The sequence below is a fragment of the Eschrichtius robustus genome, chromosome 1 (assembly GCF_028021215.1).
Source record: "Eschrichtius robustus isolate mEscRob2 chromosome 1, mEscRob2.pri, whole genome shotgun sequence".
NCBI lineage: Eukaryota > Metazoa > Chordata > Mammalia > Artiodactyla > Eschrichtiidae > Eschrichtius > Eschrichtius robustus.
This window is the reverse complement of record NC_090824.1, coordinates 44,731,225-44,746,906: the sequence shown is the minus strand read 5'-3', so window position 1 is coordinate 44,746,906 and position 15,682 is coordinate 44,731,225. Positions and strand designations below refer to the sequence as shown.

General features: G+C 46.7%; 1 protein-coding gene across 1 annotated transcript in view; it reads left to right on the top strand.

Moving 5' to 3' along the window:
- Positions 1 to 3,914: 3,914 nt before the first annotated feature.
- Positions 3,915 to 15,682, top strand: part of PELI2 (pellino E3 ubiquitin protein ligase family member 2) — a 204,296-nt gene continuing 192,528 nt past the window's right edge. Inside the window, exon 1 of the mRNA XM_068526526.1 lies at positions 3,915 to 3,991. Within this exon, the coding sequence (XP_068382627.1) occupies positions 3,915 to 3,991 (77 nt within the window). The remainder of the gene's footprint in view (positions 3,992 to 15,682) is intronic.

Sequence of the window (15,682 nt, the reverse complement as noted above, 5' to 3'; positions counted from 1 at the left end):
TAAATAAATTTATTTATTTATTTATGTCTGTGTTGGGTCTTCGTTGCTGCACGCGGGATTTCTCTAGTCGTGGTGAGCGGGGGCTACTCTTCGTTGCGGTGCGTGGGCTTCTCATTGTGGTGGCTTCTCTTGTTGCGGAGCACAGGCTCTAGTTGCACGGGCTTCAGTAGTTGTGGCACACAGGCTCACTACTTGTGGCTCACGGGCTCTAGAGAGCAGGCTCGGTAGTTGTGGCACACGGGCTTAGTTGCTCCGCGGCATGTGGGATCTTCCCGGACCAGGGGTTGAACCCGTGTCCCCTGCATTGGCAGGCGGACTCTTAACCACTGCGCCACCAGGGAAGCCCCAAACATATTTTTTGAGAGGATCTTCTTACTCTTTAGTCTTTGCAAACATAAACATGTAAGGTAGAATGGAGAGCGACTAAAAATTAGACTCTTTATTCTAGAAATACTGGAAGGCATTTGATTGATTTTATTAAGACAAACATAAGCTTCTTCACTAAATCTTTTCATTTTAACTTAAAAGAGATAGACCTAACTGGGGGGGAAAAATCAAGAGAAAGCCTTACATTATTTATTTGTGAAGTTAACATATGGCCTTAGGTAGCCCAAGAAGTAGCATCAACTCCCTCTGGGATGCTGTGGGTGGTTCATCCTCTTCAGGAGAGTGGTTTCGGAGAGACACAAATGGAATGGCAAGCAGGGAGGGAAGGGTGGCGGTCTGCCCTGGCAGCCAGGTCAGTCAAACCCACCCTGGCTTTCAGTGGGTTGGCAGATGGCACAGCCAGATTGTCCCACCAGCCTGGAGCTACTAACTAAAACAATTACATTCAAGAAGAGATACATTCATGCTACAATCAGATTCCTAATATTAGCAGGGGATGGTGGGGGTAATGTTCTAACTGGCTTAAGTTGTGACCAGAAAACTCTAATGAGGGATGACAGAGAAAGGTGCAAGCTGGCTTTTATAGGGACACAAGCCATGGACTCTCTGAGAAAATCAAGTTTATGCCCCACTATTCTGTTCCCCTCCCAGCCCTGCCATTTGATTCCACTTGAGAAGTGTTTTTTGGTTCTTTTTTTTACCTTCACTTACATATTTCCTTGAAACCAGACAAAGCAAATTTGGGGAACTTGGGCCCAATCTAGAAAACAGACATGGTTTTGGTGGGTCCATTCTGTGTTTAAAACAAAACAAAACAGAACTGGAATGAGTTGCCTATAGTTACAAGTTGGATTCGGCACAAAACACAGGATTTGCACTTTTAAAAAAAAATTAAATGTAGCAACAGTAAGCTGTTATTGTCACATGGCGGCAATTAGCTGGAGAGGAGTGACTGATGCGCCTCTGAGATGGCACAGTCTCACAAATTTGCCACAGTCCTCACTTGGCCCTTTTGCTCATTTGGATTTCCATTCCTGGTGCCTGTATGCATTCCTGAGGTTTTCAGGTGTCAGAATGATTCCCCAAACTGGTCTGTCAGCCCTGAATTGCCTAAGATAAAAAGCCTCCACTGCTACAAAATCTTGATTCAAAGCAACACTTCCTGTAAGTAACTCTGATAAAGACAGACCTGATGAAGAACTTTAAACAAGCTCAAAGACATGCAGGGAGAGCAGAAAGAGAGAGATGGCCCTCTGGAAGTCAGAGGCATCCTGGGCAAACAGCTAGAATGGAGGTCCTGCAAAGACTGAGACATCTTACGGGAAACTCTCAGCCTAGTGTTTGGAACTTAGTAGGAGGTTAATACATGTTTGTTTCCATCTTCCTAAGAGCAGATGCAGAGCACAGCAAGGAGGAAATGGAGCCAGAATAGTGTAGTGCAATGCACAAAAGCACAGCATGCCAAGAGAGAAGGAGGGAGGGGGTAATTGCAGCCTAGAGAGCGGTAGCAGTGACAGAACAAGCCTGGAGAAGTTAGAATGACAGAGCCAGGTACTTTAATAACTGGGGACTTCATAACCAAGGCATGATTCTGATAGATCTTTGCTAGCCACACATCTATAAGGTAAGTAGGAGTATGGAGTAGATAAATGAAGACATTAATCAGGCAGAAATTCAGACAGAAACTCACACCAAGACCCTAGTGATGAGAAAGCATTCAACCCTTTAGTGAAGGATTGTTGGTTAAAACTAACTACACACACACACATATTACAGAGAATATGTAAAATATGCAGAATAGCTGTGTTCAGATGAAGTATAGAATTTTTATACTTAGGTGAAGTAAGTTGTTTAAAAATTTTTTGTGTGTTTGACTAACCAATGGTGTGGCTTTAGTTACTTTGAAATAATTTATTTCTAAAGCCCCAATTAAAAACAAATTCGTTACTAACTGAAGTAAAATTTCCTGCAGCATCTTGTCACTATAGTAATAACCTGTCAGAGAATGTTAGACAAAGGGTGCTGAACGGTGCAATGGAAGGTTACTGATGCAATTATTTCTTTTTCCTAGCCCTTTACTTAGGGTCATAGCCAACCAGTCAGTGTTTATACATAGGGTAGCTTTGCAGTATTTATTTCTTTAAAAATTATTTAACAGTCTTGAGAGGCAGTGACTGACAATAATATGCAGAGTTTCCAGTATGAGTGCTTAATAAATGGGAAAACAATAAAATCCTGTATGATGAGAACAGCAGTCAGTAAAGCTGTTATACTCTAAAATATTTTAAAGCCATAGTAGTAACTATTTAGAAAAGCATAAAAAGCAAACAATGCATTGGCTAAATTATGATAATAAAGGAACTTTTATATCCACTAAAAAGTTGACCCAAATAATTTCCTCTTAAATTCCTTAGGGGACTGAGAGAAGGTATGGGAAAGCGGACAGGGTATGGATTAAAAAAAACCTAAAAAAACCCCAACAACAACAAAACATTTTTTTGGAACCATGTGGAACTCTGCTGACGACAAACCGGGTTGTTACATCCTGCACCATGGCAGTGTGCTCCAAGTGCCTTCAAGACTCCCTCTAATCCAGTGCCAATTGGCGAACCCCTCCAAATTTCTAGACGTCTTCAAGCTCTTAAGGACTTGGTTTTGGAAGAGGAGGCACCCAGGTGCGCGTGTGCGACACCTCCGGATGTGTGCCGCGACACAGTGACACCGGGAAAGCAAATGCTCTCATACCCCGAGAGCAAGTTCTTTATTTACAGCTAACTAACCTGGGAAACTAGGCTAGGCTTGGGAACCTTGACCGCTGTGCTTCCGGGATCCTGCGCAGCCTTCAGCCGCTGGAGAACTCGGCGACCAGGGCTGAGGACCTCGCGCTGTTAAGTTTGGGAAAGGAAGCGAGAAAAAAAAAAAAAAATAGAGCTGCTCCTTTAAGAACTTCCTTTCCCTTTTACTCTATGTTTACATAACACCAGGGTGATCCACCGCGGGGCCCAAGGGGGGGCGGGGAGGGGACGTGGGCGGCCCCACGCGCCGGGGGAGGGGGCGCCGGGTGGGCGGGGGGGCTCCGGGCGTCTCGCGGAGGGCGGGGCGGCTCCCACCTGCCCGCGCGCCCGCGGGGCGGCTCAGCGGTCCAGCCCCCGCCCCTCCCCCGCCCTCTGCCCCCGCCCCTCCCTAGCTTTCTCGCTCTTTCCCTTCCTCCCTCCCGCGGGGCTTCGGCGGCGGTTGCTGCTGCGGCGCTCGGCGCGGGTAGGTCCCCCTGCTGCCTGGTTCCATTTGTTGCCGAGTCCGGCTCGGGGCAGCCGCGCTGCGCGGAGCTCCGGAGAGCCCGGCAGGGCAGCCGCGCAGCCACGACGGAGCAGCCGCGGGATTGGCCGCCCCGCGCCCCCTTCGCCGCCGTGCCCTTCCCCGGCGCGCTCACTCCCTTCTCGGGATGGGATTGTAGCGGCGGCGCGGACTCGGCGGGGGTCGCGGCGGAGGCGACGGCGGCGGCGGCGGCGGCGGCCGAGCAGGGCTCCATGTTTTCCCCCGGCCAGGAGGAGCACTGCGCCCTCAACAAGGAGCCGGTGAAATACGGGGAGCTGGTGGTTCTGGGGTGAGTCCGGGGGTCCCCGACCCGGGGAGCTTGGGGGCGGGCGGCGAGCACTCCGGGCTGGTGGCAGCAGCGCGCCCGCATCCCCGAGCAGGGCCAGCGGGGTGGCTCGGGGGCTCTGTGGGGATCGCCAGGGCGCTTGGGCCGGCGCGAGCGGCTCGGAGGGCTGGGACGGCGGGGGCGGGGAGGCGCGCGCGGGGCGCTTCGGCGGGCACCGGGATGCGCTATCCGCGCGGAGGACGGTGGCGAAGGAAGTGGCGGATCGCGGCCAGCCCGGGGCGGCGGCAGCGGCGGGGACTGGGGCGACCCCGCGCCCCGCGGGGCTCAGCGTTCGGGGACCAAGTCGTCGGCGGTACCGCAGGGATAGGGGCTCGACTTCCCTGCGCGCCCCGGGCTGGGTAGCGGGGGTAGTGGCCAGGGCTGAGGCACCGCCGTCGCAGGCACCACGCGGTGTCCGAGGACACCCCCCCCCACCACCACCTTGGCGAAGCTGAGAGGCCCCCGGGGGCCCTCTGCCCCCGCTTACTGTGAGCCCGGGGCCCGGAACTCCAGGCGCGGCACCGCCGGCTCGGCCTCGGCGGGCAGTGGGATCCGCGCGGGGGGCGTCCGCGGGCAGCGCTTTGCATATTGTTATGGTGACCGCCACGGGCAGCCGCGGCCCGAGGGCACTGAGCTGTCTGTGACTCGGCCGGGAGTGTCCCGGAGTGGGCAGGAACGCCGCTGCCCCCCACCCCGGGCTCCCGGGCACGGGGCCGCCTCCCTTTCGTCCCTCGGTCCTGGGATTCGGCCTCGAAGATGTTCTCCCAGCGGCGGGGAGCTCGCCAGCTTCACCCGCCTCGACTCCCTCTCCGCTTGTGAAAACCATATTTTGAAGATAGTAATTATCTACAGTCGTAAAACGGCAGCAATTAGAGACTTCATCTACTTCCTGAGTTTCCTTGTGACATTTCTGTTGTTTACCCTTAATAAGCCAGGAGAAAGGCTTCGCCGGGATTACAGCAGGGTAAAGTGGGCAGTGAAAGGGGAGCGGAGTGGGGAGGGGAGAGTGCGGGGAAACTCGGGAGAAGGAGCAACTTGGGTTTAGTACTGGAAGAGAAAGGATTATTTTTTCCTTTGGATCTGTCACTCCTGAGAACCCGCGCTTTTGTCCTTCTCTCTTGAAAGACCTGTAGTCTTAACATTATGGGTGCTGAAAGGTAGGCTTAGCACACATGCGAAGAGTCATGGGTATGGAAAAACTCAGGGCACTCTGAAAAATGTGTTTTGATAACTGAATACCTTGAAGTAAGTGCCGACTTAAACATAATTTTAAAAAGAAGAATTTTTAAGAGGAGCTTCCAGACACAGCTCAGCTCTAAGTTGTCCAGTCCTCCTTACCTTGTTGCTACGGTATTAGGTGGAATATCATTGGAAATCTCATTACCTATTTGGAAGCTGTTTGCAGATAAGCATTTTTCTCACCTGCATCTAATTGCACTTAAAAGACAGATATCAGGGTTCACTGGAAGGAGAGAGGAATGGGAGGAAAAAAGCCAGAGTTTAGCTTGTTTTATGTAATCTCAGCCCAGCCTAATTTTGTGCAGTTTGGTTTTGTTTGTGTGGCTGGCTTCAAAGTATGTTTAACGTTGTGAACCTGACACGAAAGATTAACTTAGGCCAGGACTTTATTTCATTATTTCCTTTTGAGGAAATCGTTGTTGAGATGTTTCATGAAAGCAGTGTTTGAATGGGCCTGGAGAGGGTTTTGTGTTCACAGCTGGAAGTGCAGGGCATTCCAAAGCCCTGAAAGGGATTTATACCCTGGATTGTCCTAGTATCACAGGCTTACTCTAAAGTAGACTATCTAAATGCGTTGCCAATTGCATGTGCTCTGTCCTTTGAGAATGCTTTTCCAGGAGACACGTCGTATGACAGAGTTGGCACTTACATCAATACTTTGGGCCACTCAGCAGTTATTTGTGCACCTACTATGTGCCAGCACTGTTTAGGCATGCCGGCTCCAGCAGTGAACAAGGAGGTTTCATTTTAGTGTGGAGTGGCAGGTATAAACAGGAGGAAACATGTAAACAAAGGAATAATAAATGGCAATTTTGGGTGCTGCCGAGTTCTCAGCAGAAGTGGGTTAGCTTGGGAAATGTCTGTTGTAGGCAGGTCTTGCTTCTTTAGCTGGGAGGTCAGGGAAGGTGTCTATGAGGAAGTGAAAGGTGAGTTGAGACCAGGTTCTGAGAAGATGCTCGTCTGGTTTTTTAATACTTCAGAAGAATTGTGGCCTTTTTCTGTTTTTGAGAGTAGTTTTCTGACTCTCTAGCGATATTGAACACATTTGAAGGATGCGGGGGAAATGGTGAAAAGGTAGGTAGACTTTAAAGAGACCCTTATTAATCATTATCCTACCCTTAGGACTTGAGACAGAGCCCTCCCTCTTAAAACAGCAGTAACGATCAAATAAAAATTATTATCAGATTTGCATGTCTGATCATCTAGAACATAAATAACGGCAGAGAATTCAAGTAGATTTTCTTATTGATAAAATTAACCTTGAGATCTAAAAATGCCCAATATTGATATTGATAGAAGCTTTTTGCTTATAAAATACAGTGCGTTTTTCATTTAAAAAATAAAAAAACTGTTGTGTGGTAGCCCTTTTTGTTCGCTTCTAAATTTCATAGTAAAATGTTGCGAAGAGGTCCTGGAGAGCAGACTGAGGAGCTATATATGTATATGTCTATATCCATATATAAATGCTTCTGCGTCTTTTCATGCTTTACACAATATTAAGAGAATTGCCAGCTAGTTAGGATTTAAGTAGGGTCATCATTTTCTTGGCTGAGTGGTAGAATTTAATTATTTCATGATTTCAACCAGTGAATGCAGCGTAGCCACAACTCTTTGTTGCGTCCATTATGTAATGGAAGGCAGAGGAAAGGACTGGTCTACCTGTCAGGTCTTTTTCGCTGTTAATTTTAAACCTGGCTAAAATGTTAAAGTTGGGGAAGTGTGTCAGGATTTGAGAGGCAGTTTGGTATAGTTCGTGAGGAGAGGATGAACCAGCAGTCAGGAGACCTGGATTGAATTCCTTTCTTGCCCACTGGCTTTGTGATAGTGGCTTAGTCCCTTACCCTCTCTCTGTTTCTTTAGAAATAATGAAATATGATTGGATTAGGTAGTTGTCAAGGACCTTTCTGGTTCATACCCTGTCATATTGTTCATTGGCTGAAATGTTGAAAACATACAGTTAACATAGTGTAGGTAGCCCAGCATGTGTTGATTTTGTATATTCTTAAGGTGATGGTGTTAGAATTCGAGTGGGAACTGTGTTTTAATAGCAGAAAAGATTGATGCTGTGATTACTTTTTTGGAAGCAGAGATGTGCAAAACAGGCATCTTTTAGAGTGGTAATGGTATACGTATATTTGGTACATTGGTGTTAGGTTGTACATGAGGGTGTTCAAAATTTGGTAAAACTTTCTGTTCCAAGTTTAAGGAAGGCAGTGATGTTTTGAAATTAAGCTCAGGGGGCTGAAATAATCAACATAAGGAAGAGATAATCTGATGCTGAAATTTTAGAACTGAAAGGGCCCTAAGAGGTCATGGTACATGTTCAGCTCTTTAATTTTACTGATGAAGCAACTGAGGCTCCCGGAAGGAAGGGGATTTGTTCAAGTGCATAGTTGAGCTGGATCACTACACTGCCGGATAACCGTCTCCCCACTTCAGGGCAGAGTCCAGCAGTGCTGTTAGCAGAGTCCAGTCAGTTCCTCAAAGCTTCAATTTTTTTTTGTAACTTGCATGAGGGGAGCCGAATCTCTTTCTGGATTCAATTTAAAGCATGCAGCTCTCTTGCTGACTAATGGCCCATCATGGTTTCTGGAAAAATATTGCTTACTCTTAGTTCCCCTCACCTCACAGTTGAATGCATAATGCATTTTGCAAGACTTTCTTTTTCATTTGAGGCTTCACGAAATATATATATATATATATATATATATATTTTTTTTTTTTTATGGCTGTGTTGGGTCTTCGTTTCTGTGCGAGGGCTTTCTCTAGTTGTGGCAAGCGGGGGCCACTCTTCATCGCAGTGCGCGGGCCTCTCGTGACATCGCGGCCTCTCTTGTTGCGGAGCACAGGCTCCAGACGCGCAGGCTCAGCAATTGTGGCGCACGGGCCCAGCCGCTCCGCGGCATGTGGGATCTTCCCAGACCAGGGCTCGAACCCGAGTCCCCTGCATTGGCAGGCAGATTCTCAACCACTGCACCACCAGGGAAGCCCTCGAAATATATTTTTATTGGCTCTCTCATCCAAAGGTTTTTAACCTAGGGTCCACAGATGGAATCCAGGGAGCCCTTGAACTTAGATGGGGGGAAAATCATCTTTATTTTTACTGTATTCAAACTGAGATTTAGCATTTCACTCCATTATGTGTATAGGCAACAGATAGACCTGCTGCTAGATTCGTTAATACATTAATCCAGAAGTACATATATTATTGTATCACAACTTAAAACTATCTCGATAACCAAGTATGATTGATTCCATTTTTAATCCTTTGTATTGTATTTTGTGCATTTAAAAATATTTTTCTGGACTTCCCTGGTGGCGCAGTGGTTAAGAATTCTCCTGCCAATGCAGGGGACACTGGTTTGACCCCTGGTCCGGGAAGATCCCACATGCCGCGGAGCAACTAAGCCCGTGTGCCACAACTACTGAGCCTGCGCTCTAGAGCCCGTGAGCCACAACAACTGAGCCCACGAGCCACAACTACTGAAGCCCACGTGCCTAGAGCCTGTGCTCCACAGCAAGAGAAGCCACCACAATGAGAAGCCCGTGCACCGCAACGAAGAGTAGCCCCCGCTCGCTGCAACTAGAGAAAGCCCACGCGCAGCAACAGACCCAATGCAGCCAAAAATAAATAAATAAATTTATTAAAAAATTTTTTTTTCTGAAAAGGGCTCAGTATACTTTACCAGACTGCCAAAAGGATCCTTCGCACAAAAAAGGGTTAAGAATTTCTACAGATATGACTCAAAAATATTGTAATTGAAACTGACCAAGATCTACAAACAGCTAAAGGTCAGGGGTACGTGCCTATTTCCCTTTGGATCGTGTAGCATTTTATCAGGTAAGACAGAGGACTGTTGCTGGAAGAGTTTATGGTCTTTAGTTTTTGAAACAAGCAGCTCCGATTTCTAGTTGCCCATTTTTGTCTTAACCTTGGCATTTTGCCTTGACCCCTCCCCTTGGTAGTAATAAGAAACCTTAATATACATCGTAACACTTTTCCTTTTCTCATCATCCTCTCTAATTTGGGCCCAGACATCAAACACTAGTGTCCTTTATAGACTAAAAGCTCTTTGAACTTAAAAAAAAGAAAATAAATCAAAATCTTTGCTGTCACTCAGCGTGTAGGGTGATCTGTAGAGCTCAGCTCTGTTTGTGTGGATGGAGTGTCTACTTCTGTAGGCTATTAAGGGTCATGATGTGACTGGCTTTGAGTTGCTATATTTTCCTTTACTAACTTTAGCCTTGTTTGGAGTATGTGGCTGTCTGTGTGGTTTCTTGTCTGGCTCTCTCAGATTTATTTGTTTCTCTCTTTAACACACCAAGCCTGAAACCTTCATTAGGACTTTCCGTTTTCAGTTGTATTTCATCATATGATCAATATTTGGGGATGCTTTAGGTAAACAAAAGTAAAACCAGGTTGATACAGGTTCCAGCCCCTTTACCAAAACATATTTTATCAAAAGGATAAAACATGTACACAGAAAAGACCAAAAAACCAAAAACATGCCAGTTGCTGTATTTGAGGGAGACCAGTATTGTCACATTGAGGCAGTGGTTTTGTGTCTGTTGTGTGGGGATCAGCAAGGTGGGGCCATAGATTGTCTTTGGAATGGAGACAGTAGCTCTTGATGGAGCTCCTTGGTATGGGAGAAAAATAACTGAAAAGGAATTTCTGACATCTTTTGATTTAGCTAAGGGTTTCCCCTGGGGTGAGCAGAATCTATAAGAAGAAAGTCAGTCGAGGGTAAGAATGATTCTGTTAATAGTTCTTATTGAGCTTACTGTCACTTTTATCTCCTGGAAAATAAAAATAACGAGAGCAGGAAGTGCTTCATATTTGTTAGCTTTGTCTAAGTCAGCTGTTCTCAGCCACCTTAATATGTGATGATCAGTTTTGAGGTACATGGCCGGTAATTTATGACACGTAATAAAGTGTGCATCTTTCAAATGATTCCAAAATGTCCCGTTAATAACGTGATTTTACCCACTCGCATCTGCTATGTTTTCCCAAGTGGGAGAGAAAGGGGTGGAGTTACATCAGGCAAGCCAGGAATTTATTCATTCAACAAATATTTATTGGGATTGTGCTCTTCCAGGCATGGGGGATACAGCAAGACAAGGCAGACACGTGAATTGCTGTCTTATTCTTGTCACAGCCCTTTAGGGAACAGCTAGTACAAATACACAGTTCATTTATTTATTCCACAGATATTTGAGCATCTGCTACGTGTCGGATGCTATCCTTGGCGCTAAGGGATGTAGTGGTGAACAAGACAGGTATCATCTCTGCCGCTGTGGATCCTGCATAGGAAGCAGTTTATAGAGTATAAGCTGTGACGGGGGGCACATTGACAGTGTCACCTAACCATGTGCCAGGATGAGAAGGGGATAGCCAGGTGGAGGTAGAGGGAAAGATTGCTCTAGGAGGAGTATTCTAAGACCCAGAGGTGAGAACACATGCTCCTTTGAGGAATGGAGAAAAGCCCCGAATGACTAGAAGAGAGTGGTTGGAATACATAATGTGAGAGATGAGGGTGGGAGGGCAGGTCCTAAAGGCGTGGGAGACTGTAGCTGGATTTGCAGCTCTGAAACTTGGAGTGGAGAAAGCACTTCTGCAAAGAGGGCTGCAGCAGCACGGGTGGAAGGAGAAGCCCAGGCAGGGAGGGACCGGGGCGTATGGGAGCCCGCTGCTGTCTGGGTACCAGTTTCTGGTTCCTGTCTCTCATGAGATCCAGTTGCACCCACTGTCCAGGGTTGCAAGTGACCAGCCACTCATTCAGTGACTCAAAAATACTGACTGAGGACCAGCACTGCCCCAGACGCTGGGCTGCATACGGTAGGAGTGAGACAGACAGCCCCGCCTGCAGGGAGCTCACCTGTCAGTGGGAGGGATGGGTGGTGCAAATGAGTCAGCATGCAGGTAGATGCAGCATTTAATTTCGGAGAGCGTCAGGAGGAAGATGAAGCAGGATAAGGGGAAGAGAGTGCTTATTGTGGGGGGGGGGGCGGAGCTAGCCAGGTCAAGTGCTGGGGATAAGGTAGTGGGAGCCCTTGTAGACAGGGAAGTCAGGGGAAACTTTACTGAGAAAGTAACCCTGTATCCTCTGAGAGCCCTCCATCTTTTTCAGTTTTTATTTACTTTTTTCCAATTTAAGCCACCCTGAGTGGGTTTCACTCTTACGGCCAAAGGATTCCGAGTATTCTATTAGTTAAGGAGGCAGAGTATGTAAACCATTTACCAAAGGGAAAATAGAAGTGCAAACAAGTAGAAGGACATACATTTAACGTCCCTAGATACACACAGGGTTCAGTCTAGGGATTGTGCTGCTCGCCACGTGCCCAGAGTGGTAATTGCATTCCCCTAGAGCTCACTGAGAAGATCTGCTCCTCCCTCCAAGAAGAGTTTACCCTTTGAGGACAAGGGGTGACTTCTACCCCCCTTGGAGAGCGAGGTACTCCTTTTCAGGTGCCTAGGAGGTTGGGTTTCTCTGGCACACTGCAGCAGCCTGCTCAGCTCAGAGGTGTCTCTGGGGCTCGGTGACTGTTTCTCGATTTGGAAGGCACGCAGATTCTGATTCTGTAGCACAGCTGCAGTTTTGTAAACAGTCCTCCCAACCTTAAGGGCCCAAGTTAAAGGCTCCCTGCGATACTAAACATGTACTTTACTGACATCAGATATTCCTGTTTCAACTTTTGTTTTTCTTTTTGTCAGTCACCTAACAGTCATTTTGTCACCTGCAGAAAGTTCTGCCTTGAAGGGAAGCAGGCCGTCTGTTCCCATTCCACCAGCTGCTCGGAGCTGCGTTGCAGGGCGCTAGGGTGGTGCTGGAAGGCCGCGGTCATTAGTGCCTACTAATGACTAACGACGGCTGGGGCGTACAAGCCTCTTGGATGACAGACCTAATAAATATGCATTAGGGGTATTTTCAGCAGCAGGTTTAAGACTACTGCAAGTCATTCTCCATTGAGGTTTTATTTCCAGCCGTCCACATAATGCTTCTCACTTGCAAACACTTAACTCCGTTCGTACCCTGCTTTTCTTGCTCTGTGTTTAGGATAAGAATCATTATTTCAAGCTTCGTGCTCCCATTCTAATTAGTACTGGTTTAGCAGAATCCAACAACCAAAGCAGGCAGTTGTGTGTTTGGCTTCCAGGCTGTTGGTATGAAACGGCTATTTACCAAGTCCCTTCGAGGAGCCTCCGAGGCCCCTCCTCCTTTCCGGTCCATACCTGGCCTTCTCGTGCTTCCTGCTACACAGTTGTGGAGCGCTCTAATTACAATCAGAACTTGTGATGGGTGAGCAGTGAGGGTTTTCTGGACCGCTCGATTGATGAATCGATGACCCTGAGGAAAGGCCCTTTTTGCACAAGGACCACAAACACAAAGAAGTGTGCTTCTTGCCAGATCCCAGAAACTTACAGACTGGGTCCTTGCTGTGATACTTGAGACTGCATTAGGGTTTGGGTGCTTTTGTTTTTACATGCTCTTGGGTAGAATTCAGAATGGAGTCTGTAGTTTTGCTCTATGGCTATTTGTATAGCGTATGCAGGAGAGCTATTGGAGCGAACAGATAACTGTACTATGTGTGTCAGCAGTTTATGCTTCTCAACATAAACTACTTGAGAACTATTTTCACATTCTTGAACTATTTTCACATAATAAGCATTCAGTTGTTTGACTCTGTAAACCGTTCAATGAAAGAGTTATATCTAAAGGCCATGTATTGAGGTGGACATTACCCAACTTTCCCAACAGGATTTGCAGCCAGTTGGAGGTCAGATAAGAGAACTCAGGGTTTTAACTTAGTCCCACATTCTTCCTCTGTCATCTTCAAATACAGCCAGCATGCTCGACCTCTCTCAGGAGGTGAATCCCCTCCCCTTGCATCTGAGTTTTGTGATTTGCTTTGACCAGTCTTTGTGACAGAGGTCTGTGACTTTTGGATGTTGCCTTAAGGGGTGTTGTAGCTTTTGTTTTTGTTCTCTATATTAGTCTGCTGGGGCTGCCATGACAGAATACCACAGGCTGGGTGGCTTAAACAACAGAAACTTATTTTCTCATAGTTTTGGAGGCTGAAAGTCCAAGGTCAAGGTGTTGGCATGTTGGGTTTCTCCTGAGGCCTCTCTCCTTGGCTTGCAGATGGCTGTCTCTCGCTGTGTCCTCACGTGGCTTTTTCTGTTTGGGTGCCCATCCCTGGTGGTCCTTCCTTTTCTTATAAGGACACCAATCATATTGGATTAGGGCCCACCCATGTGACCTAATTAAACCTTAACTACCTCTTTCAAGACCCTGTCTTCAAATACATTTACATTCTGAAGTGTACTGAGGGTTAGGACTTCAACATATAAATTCAGTCTGCAACATCTTCTAGAAGGCAGCTGCCGTTTAAAGACGTCTGACTACCCTGCTGGAGAGGGTAGCCCTGGTGGGTGAGAGATTACAAAAGGAGAGGAGGCCTGGTCAGCCCCCAGCCATTCCAGCCACCCAGCTGAGGCAGCTGACCTGTGAGTGAAGCCATGGTGGCTTCTTGGTCCATCAGGCTGCCCCAGGCCACACTGCATGGAGCAGAGATGAGCCCTTTCCTCCTAGTTCTGCCGAATTAACGAATTCTGAGTGCCAGTTGTCCTTTGAAGCCATTATGTTTGGGGGTGGTTTGTTACACAGCAGTAGACAACTGAAACACCACAGTATTATATTTGCATGTGGTTCAGTTGTCAGATCTGACAGACTAACAGGAAATAATTCACTGAGTTTTTGTTTCTTTCAGGTTATTGATTATTTTAATAAGCACAATTTCAGCCTTTTAAGATGAGTTATTCCAAACATTAAGTACCGTATGGCCTGAAAACCTTCGCTAACAAAAGCAGTTGTGGAATAACTTTATGATGTATAAGTCATCTATGATCTCTTTGCATTCATTAATCTCCATAATCAGTATTATCTCCTGAAATTCATTGAGAGCAGGCAGTTGAAGAATGGCCTGGCTGAGCTGAGAACCGTGCTTCTGGAAGACTGGCGCATAAGCAGCTTTAACCCAGGACAGCTAGTGCATGATGCCGATTTTCAGCCTTTTAAAGGCCACCCAACGTGAAATAATAGTACTAACAGAGGTTTGAGGAGAGGAGGTCATCTGTACTAGCATCCTGCAAGTACAGGGCGATGAAGAGCTCATTTGTGTGGGTTGTACCTGTCTGTGACTGTCAGCGGTAGGAAGGAGGTACAGTTCCTGAAATACTTCCCAGGTCTCATTTACCCCATGGAGCCAAGTTATGCGCTGGGTAGGAAGCAAGCAAAGGCAGAAGGTGGCTCTGGCGTGGTGAAGTCTGGGCTGGGCCAGTGTTTTCCTTCCAGAAGGAGACAGTTTTGACAGCAGTCGAGCTGCCAGCCACGTGCATGGTCCTCGGGGTGCAGAGAAAGAGCTACAGGTGTAGATTCTGCCAGCGACTGCCTTCAAACTGAGCACCTTGCCGAAAAAAGGATTCCTGTAGTAGCTGAAATGAATGGAATGTCTTAAAATTCCCCAAATTCTGTTTGGGAAGTTTTAACATTTGACATTTTTAATCAGAAGGACTGAAACATGTAAAATGAAAACTTTTGCATTCAAAATTTGCAAACTAAGTGTAAAAGAAACTTAAATAAACTCCCAAATGGTGTATTTTGTAAGTTTTTAGCTTTTATAATTTTGGAGATTTTAAAGCTTAAAACTACCCTAAAATCTTTGGGATACCAAATATATAGGTAGATATATGTTACTGCACATGTATTCTGTATGGACATATTTAATTAAATGTGGGATTCACTGTACATACTAGAAATTAGGCAGTATCTAAACATATGCAGTAAACTTTAAACCACTCAGTACGTGTGAGGTGATTGCTGTTATAGTTGCTGCTTTGGCGATGCCAATGATCTCACATTTAGGAACCCACATAAGGAAATGCCCTCCAGGGGCCTACATCTAAGGGCAAGACAAATAACTAAGCAACAAATCATACATGGTGTTGAGGAGGGGTGGATGGAGGGAGCCGTTATTTCAGGTGCGCTGCATGCCAGGTTCTTTTGTTTTTTTCTTAATCAGTCCCAGGAGTTAGATTTCATTATTTGGGACGTGAGGCCTCAGTTCAGGTAACTCATCTTGTCAGTGGCAGGGCCTGATTGGAAGGTAGCTTTGTACTGCTGTGAAGCCTGAGTCTTTCCACCAGGGTGAAGGTCAAAGGCATGTGTATTGTTAGGAGATTGGGAAGATATCCTGGAGAAGGCAGCCTTTGAGCAGAGTTTTAAAAGGTGGCCTGAATTTTTATAGAGCAGTAGTAGGAAAGGTGTGGGGTTTAGGAACTTTGAAGGATTTGGCTGGAGGCTGAAGTGCTTGGGGAAGGAGATGAAGTTGGAGTATCATCAGCTGGTTGGCCTC